This window comes from Canis lupus, chromosome 26 (genome assembly GCF_011100685.1).
Source record: "Canis lupus familiaris isolate Mischka breed German Shepherd chromosome 26, alternate assembly UU_Cfam_GSD_1.0, whole genome shotgun sequence".
Lineage (NCBI taxonomy): Eukaryota > Metazoa > Chordata > Mammalia > Carnivora > Canidae > Canis > Canis lupus.
Window position 1 is genome coordinate 8,532,577 of NC_049247.1, and position 7,900 is coordinate 8,540,476.

Sequence of the window (7,900 nt, forward strand, 5' to 3'; positions counted from 1 at the left end):
GAAATATAGGAATAGGGCAATTTAAAGCAACAGTTTGAGGAATTATTGCTAATATATCAATGTAGTAAATTCTTTAGAAAATCAAATGTTCTGAGCCCAACATTATGACTCAGAACACTCTAAGAACTGAGAAAGCCCCAAAAGGTCATCCCATCTACCTCATCACTTTAATGCTTAGGTGCAGTTTCATACGGCCGCTCATTTTTATGATTTTTAAAAATTAAAACAGTTTATCAAAAAAGTATAAATGAAAGTTAACTGTTTATTACTGAAGAGAAAAACGTATACAAGTCTAAATTCTTTTTCCTCATGCACTACTTTCATAGTAAAGTTCCAAATACCAACTTTGAAGATATTTACAAGGATAAATTTTTCTGAACATTATGACCATTTACTGTGTGATGACATTTTTTTCATAGAAATCATATATGGAAATGGAATATATTCTTATAGTTTACAAGAAGCTTAGAACATTGTATTAACAGAAGATGATATTTTACTGCAAAATATTATAAAAGTGATACAATTTTGTGGTACATAAATGTTTAATTACTTGATTTGAACATGGGAATGAAAAAAAAAAACAGCAAGACAGGCCTGGCTTTTAAGATTTTTTGTATTCAATTCGTTCTACTTTCACATCATCTCCAATTAGTTGATACACATAAGTGACAACTGTAGAAGCCTGGATGTCCATCAGCACAAATGAAGGAATAATGTTTCTGGAAGAGAATATAAATAATGTCAGTGTTTTATACTAAAAAGCACCAGCACAAAAAATTTCAATTTACAACAATTTGGATTTGAAGAGAATTCTACTTGTTACATATTGAAAAGAGTAAACACCAAAAGAAGATTGCTCAAAAGGCTATAATTAATTGAAACAGTTGCACTTCTCCTTTATGAAATGTCACACATGCAATTACTAGCTTTAATAAATCCCCAAATCACTACTCACGTTTCCAAGGCATTATATGCTCCAGTGGCAGAACCTGGGTTAATGTAGAATTTATTTTCATGCTCAAATGCTTCAAATTTGTGTGTGTGTCCCGAGATAAGAATGTCCACATCGAACTGCCTCTGCAACAGGGCTAAGCTGGCCATGTCTCCCCATGGAATAACTTGATGCCCATGGATCAAACCAATTTTGAACTGCCCAACAGTTACAACTTTCTGTTCTGGATAATTCAGATTCTAAAATAAGAAACAGATATTAAAAAAAATTTTTTTTAGAGATACTGATGTTGAAAAACATTAATATTCAATCCCATATGAATATTTTGATACAGTGCTTCACAACCAACACATTTATTAAATACTTGATCTCAGTTTCTAAAGCTACAAATATGGTCAAAACAACTTACTTAAGGTAAACTGGAATTTATCATGTAATCCCTGCCTTGTGTTTTTTTTTTTTTTTTTTTTTTTCCCTCTTTTACAGAATATGGGTTCTCGGGGGCATGCTGTAGAAAATAATTCCCCAAAATTTGTGAGTTTCCTCTACCTAAGAATCCTAAGCATATGACCTATAAGGTGTGTTTAAATTATATCCCAGGCTTTAATCATTATGGAATAGCTTCAAATAATAATGATAGTCAACATTCATATGGTACTTAGTAGGAAGCAGGCACTCTTCTAAGGGCTTTATAAATATCAACCTATTTAAATATTTACAAACAATCCTAAGAGGTAGCTTCTATTATGACCACCATTTTATGGATGAGGAAACTGAAGCACAGAGAGGTTAAAATAACTTGCCCAAGGTCACACGTTAGTAAGTGGAAGAGCCAAGACCCAAACCCTGGTAGTATGGCTGCCAGGTCTGTGAATTTAGCAAATTATAAGAAAAAGCTTTAATTCTTGCTACTGAAATTGTCTTTAGCATAATACAAACAGAACCCCAAATATATTTTTAACAAAGCAAACCTATATTCTAATTATTGACAAGAAGTCGGCCCCTTTCCCTTCTCATCTCCCTGTCTTTTGCCCCCAGGTGAAAGGTTATCTGAACTCTTTCTTAAAATCCACTAAAAAAAAAAAAAAAAAGAGACATTATGTTCATTCGGTTTGGTATAAAGGAACCCCAGTAAACAGCACCAATGAAGTTAAATGATTTATGGAAAAGCTTATATTCCCAAAAATACGAAGGAAATTTTGTAAGTACAAAATTTTTAAAATACAATGTTAGTATGAGTTGGGGTCTTAAAAATGATCTATTCCAATCATATTTATGTATGAGGAAACTGAGGCCAGAAAGAATATAATTTGCCTAAAATCTTGTTATTAACTAATGGGCAAAGCTGGAATCCCAGAACTTCTAACTTTTTACTTTAAAGTCAGGTTGAGTTATAATTCATATGCAGTAAAATTACTCTTTTTAGTGTACAATTTAAGGGGTTTTGACAAATGCATACAGTTATGTAAGCTCTGCCACAATCAAGACCCAGAACAGTTGGATCATCTCCTCAAAAGTTCCTCATGCCCCTTTATAGTTTAACCATGGAGTTAGGGAGCCACAGCAGGGTTTTCAGCATAGTGGTGATGTGATCTTCACCTAAAAAGGATCACACTGGTTGCTGCTTGGAGAACAAACTATGGAGGGAGGAAGGGTCGAATGAGGAAGTTGAGATACAGGAAAATGATATGGTAGCTTGGAACAGGGTAGCAGAGGTGGTGGTGAGAAGTTTTTAATAAAAATTTTATAAACTAAATAACAATACTACAAAACATAGTGACAAAATCACTATTTAAATATGTTTAATAATGTATTTAACATGTTTTCTGAGTAGTGTAACACTGGTGGTTTTCAAAGAGTAAGGGACAATTAGGTGTAGTAAATTTGTATTTGGGAAGTTAACAACAACATAAAGACCATGACAATTGAGAAACTCAGGTGTAAAGGATAAAGCTTCTATATGTAAGAACCAAGAAAAGAAAATATTTGCGAATGGAAAGAAAAATACATCACCTCATCGAAGTCTCCTCTCACAATATGAACATCACCGGCCAGAGTCTTGAGATAGTCATAACTCTCTTTGGTGCAAAGGTTTCCAGTACAGAGAATGTGCTGAATCTTTCCTGGCACCAGCAGTTTTTTGAATTTAGCCGGCAAACTGTTGCACCGGTGTGGGATGTGCAGATCTCCTAATACCAACACCAACTTTAAAGTGTCAAGGTGAGACAAGGTGTAATGTCAAACATGATGCCAAAACAAGATGTTTTCCTCTCTTAAATCCTCTTTTAAATTAAGCAAGGATTCCAGAACCCAAAAGAGCAGAAGTTATCCATACAGTTCTTATCATGACCATTTAAACAAAGACACATATGGTAACATACTCTTTTCTAATCAACCTTATTTTAGTCATAAACAGTGTGCATACACAATACAGGTCATCATTCTATTTACCAAGAAAAAAATTGGGCTTTCTAAGCAATTCACTTAGAGACCTATAAATGATGCTGAATTTAAAAAATTGCAAAATGAAGAATATAGTGCTGGGTCTTATGGAATTTGGCATTTTTGAGTAATATGGTAATTCATTTTTCTGCAACCTAACGTAAAACATAATGCACTGATTCCAATGTTCCAAGGAACATTAATAAAGAGAACTGTTAAAAATGCAGTGATAAAGAAAAAAACTTAATTCTGTAATTTATGTTTACTAGACTGACAACTATTTGAAGGAAAAGTAGCCAAAATTTACAATATTTGTTACTAAATACTATTAGCTATATAATATAAAGGTATAAAAAACAGCCTATGTTTCACGGAGTTTTAATAGGACAACACGTGCTTTTGAATGATGATCTCTGTTCTCTCCTCCTTCCTTATTATAAATCCTGTCGTACTTTTATTGTGTAGACTAAATGGCCTGTGTACCCTCAGTTTGGTTTCTAAACTTAAGATAACATTTTTACAATCTTTCATGTGCATTAGCACAATTTAAAAAAAAGAGAGAGAGAGACATCAGCTAAATAAATGATGAATTTAGCAGGAGGTGGTTTAGAGTTGCAATATAGTCTCAGATGATAAAAATTAATTTTGCACTTAAGTATAACAATAAAAAACCTCAATTCTGTAAAATTTTTAATTTTGCAATTTCAAGAACATATAAACATTACTCAATTCAATCTTTTTGTGGAATATTGTCAAAAGGTCATTTTAAATATTTGTCGTCCAAAGGACAATAATTAATTTCATGTTGATTCATATAAGCACCTTCATTCTGTAACAGGATGTTTTTCCACACAGACATCCCACTTATAAACATACATGCCCTTTAACTGCTTTTAAAGAAGGCATGGGGATGTCTGGGTGGCTCAGCAGTTGAGCGACTGCCTTTGACTCAGGGCGTAATCCAGGAGTCCTGGGATTGAGTCCCACAGGGGGCTCCCTGCGTTGAGCCTGCTTCTCCCCCTGTCTATGTCTCTGCCTCTCTCTCTGCCTCTCATGAATAAATAAATAAAATCTTTAAAAAATAAAACTTCTATTTAAAAAGACAAGGCATGACTGTTCCTTAATATTATCCAAGAAAACATTAAATATCTAAAATAATATAAAAACAGAAAATAGGGATCCCCGGGTGGCGCAGCAGTTTGGCGCCTGCCTTTGGCCCGGGGCGCGATCCTGGAGACCCGGGATCGAATCCCACGTCAGGCTCCCGGTGCATGGAGCCTGCTTCTCCCTCTGCCTGTGTCTCTGCCTCTTTCTCTGTGTGTATGACTATCATAAATAAATAAAAATAATAAAAAAAAACAGAAAATAGTTTTGCCACCATAGACTTCATGTAAACTGAAATTAACCAAAAACAAAATATGTAAAACTAAAATTATTGCTAAAACAAACTTGATTCATCTTGCAACAAATATCAACATGATTACAAAGGAAAGGAACTGTTACCAGGACACAGAGTAACTTAAGTAACACAAGATTACAAAATTAGCACACTTTAAAAGAAATTGTTAAATAAGTTTCTTCTTTTTAAAGAGTAGTTTCAGCTGGTATTTGTTCAATGAACTGTTTCAATCCAGATCTTAGTGGATAAAACATCTTACTGTAAGACTAAAAACCACTATGAAGTTTCCACCCTCATTGGTAATCAATGCAAAAGTACCTGGAGAGAGAACAATCTTCATCTTTAGAGGGGGATCCCTTCAGATATGGATTGAAGCACAGAGTTAATGTGGGAAGCTGGCATTTGAGAAAAAAGGTAAAAAATAAATTGCTATATTAAAAAAACAAAACCCTCAGGCTCATAGAGGGTATATGTCTATTGCAGGATAAAAATCTTTGGGACTGATAATGAATGAGCTGTTTGATCTCAATGTGCTAAAAAGAATATTAGTACAACAATGATACTTCATAATGATTGATGACCTAAATTCTATCATGTATTATGGATTATACCCAAGTATACCCAGAGTATTAGTAGTTTAAAAATATAACTATATGAATGACCAAACAAAAATTATTTCAAACTACTAAAGATTCTAAGACTCTTGTTTGATGTAGGTGACTAAGTTTGGGGAAATAGTGTCACATAACATATGTCATACTTTGAGGAATGTCCTTGCCCAAATTCCACACTTTTGACAATTCAGATTAGATAAAGTTTATAGTCTTTTGAGACAGCAAAAGATCCTGGAAATGGCAATCTTGTTAAATTCAAATAAAGAACCAACCCAATCAAAGCATAGGAATCTGGCTACTTCCTATTTGACTGTAAAAGGGTGAAAATCCCAGTAATCAGCCAGCCACCCGACCACCGTTGTTAGTAGGAGCTAAGAGAAGAAACTTACTCTGTGCCCAGCCTTAGTGGAATGAAGAAGTTGATTGCAGACAGGGGAATGAAAAAAAAGGGTGAAACATGACCAATGTTACAAGAAAGCAATGAAAAGAAACAAACCAAAAACAGAGCAACAAAAAAAACTCATACCAAATGAATATGCAAACAATTGTTAATGATTTCTGAGTGTTATGAAAGAAAATGTTAAAAACTGGCTTTGCTCAAAGCAATACCAAAAGAACCATTTGCTGTGTTTTTGAACATCTCTCTCTCTCTCACACACACCCAGTAATAAAAAATTTGCCCTGTCAGTTTTTCTTCTAATCTTATTCTCTATATTGACTCCCATCTCTTTTAGTTTCCTGTTCTGTTAAGAATTTTATAAGACAATTTGGAAAATTCATCAGTAACAATGTAAACGAAAGCTAACATTTTGTGGATTCTTAAGGACTAATTATTCCTCAAGTACACGGATTTTAATTCTCTTATGCTCAAAATTCTACGAGCTGGAAAATTTATGCCGCAGCTAGACCATTATTTTGTACAGAAGGTCTAATACAGCACTCTGAATACATTATCAATTGATGAAGTCACCAACTAAAGATGATAAAAAAAACAAACACATTCCTCCAGCTGCAATTGGACCTTCTCCACACCTGAATTTGCTACCCATAGACTCTGGATACTACTGAGTGTTGAACATTACCAGTCTACTTTGCCAAGTGAGAGGTTTTTAATCATAAAAGAATCAGCTAACGCTAAATTTTACCCAGTTCTATCTCAGGTGACAATTATGTTCCAGTAAAAAAGTGTTCATCTCTTACAAACTTTAGAAACATGAGTATGGAATCATATGTCATCTTCTCTCAGGAATAACTGTCTCAAAATTATTGTAAACCGGATCACTTTCAACGGGAGTCCGTTTAGAAGCAAAAATAAAAAACGAGATTAAAGTCTTTCCCATATACAAAGACACTAAAGAAGCATATACCATAAATCTTTGGCTGTCACATCTATAAGCCACTTCAAAGGCTACACTTGCCACAGAATCCTGATAATCTCAAAAATGTAACGGATACCCATTATAGAAGTCCCTCATCAACATAAATAGCAAGACAATCGTAGCTCCTTTTGGACACGCTCTTAACTTTTTAGGGGGAGAAGGGCACCTTTGAAAATCTGATTACAGCTACAAGCCACCTCCAGTAGCAGCTCCTGAGTTTTTACACAGAACGGTCTTAGGGGCAGAAAAACCTACAGTAGGTCAAGTGGGTGGGGGGCTAGCCTTGAAGCTGGCTGGACAATCTGAGGAACGACTGAGTAAATCTCCCTAAAGTACTCCTTGGCGCCAAAACTGGCTCCTTACCTGGAAAAACGTACATATTCACAAAATTTTCCAATTTCAAAGAGCTCATAAACCGTTAAGGAAACAACAGTTCCAGCCATTCTAAGAGCCAAATCCAGTCCCCCGAGGACTCACTACCACATTTCAATGGCAGCTGCACTTTATCTCAGGGGCGAGGGGGGCAGTTTGTACCCCTTTTCTCCAGATGCAAACGAAAGAGGATAGGGGATTCTGCTCGTTACTTCCCGTTCTGCATCCAAGCAGCCCAGCTTTCAACACATGACGGTGGCAATCGGTATACCCCAACCAGCGGGAGGTGCCTTTTAAGGAAAAGGAGTAAGGAAGCGTCTGGAAACCGAGGGGACCATGCCCCTTTCTCGCAGACGCTGGAGGCCCAGGCCCAAAGGTCCTTCCCGGCTCGGGCGTGCGGGTCTCGTGACAGGACGAGCCGCAGAGGGGGGCGGGCCCTTCCCCCCTCGGACGTCCCTTGGACCCTGGGCGGGGGTGCGAGGCCAGAGCCAGCCGCACCCAGAGGTAGCTGCTCGTATCCTCCCCTGCCCTCCCCCTGGGCCTTCTCCCCGCCACGGTCCCCGGGATGGCCCCCGCCGTCGCCCAGAGACTCCCAGCTGCTCCCAACGACGCAGCCCCGCGGCCGACAGCTAGGCCTCGGTCGCCGCATCTGCCATCCTCACCATCCTGTCACTGGGCTCCGCTCAGTCACCGCCACCGCCGCCGCCGCCTTCTTCCTCGGGCTCCTGGGCGACCCGCC

At 37.1% G+C, this 7,900-nt stretch overlaps 1 protein-coding gene across 2 annotated transcripts; it reads right to left on the minus strand.

Moving 5' to 3' along the window:
- Positions 1-243: 243 nt before the first annotated feature.
- On the minus strand, positions 244-7,897 carry VPS29 (VPS29 retromer complex component). 2 transcript variants are annotated; one of them, NM_001286869.1, is made up of 5 exons: positions 7,824-7,897; positions 5,800-5,811; positions 2,969-3,160; positions 959-1,194; positions 244-722 (listed from the first exon to the last, which is right to left on the minus strand). In NM_001286869.1, the coding sequence occupies exons 1-5, from the start codon at positions 7,824-7,826 to the stop codon at positions 605-607; spliced, it is 561 nt and encodes a 186-aa protein (NP_001273798.1). In that variant the 5' UTR covers positions 7,827-7,897; the 3' UTR covers positions 244-604. The 2 variants fall into 2 exon arrangements, with proteins under 2 accessions (NP_001273798.1, NP_001273799.1); NM_001286870.1 differs by lacking the exon at positions 5,800-5,811.
- Between the last annotated feature and the right edge of the window lie 3 nt (positions 7,898-7,900).

Bases quoted from the DNA above. Each gene is read 5' to 3' on its own strand.
- VPS29 (NM_001286869.1), bottom strand. The intron at 1,195-2,968 runs GTGATGTATTTT...TTCTTATTTTAG, and splicing joins TGAGAGGAGACTTCGATGAG to AATCTGAATTATCCAGAACA. The intron at 723-958 runs GTGAGTAGTGAT...ATTCTCTTCCAG, and splicing joins GCATATAATGCCTTGGAAAC to AAACATTATTCCTTCATTTG.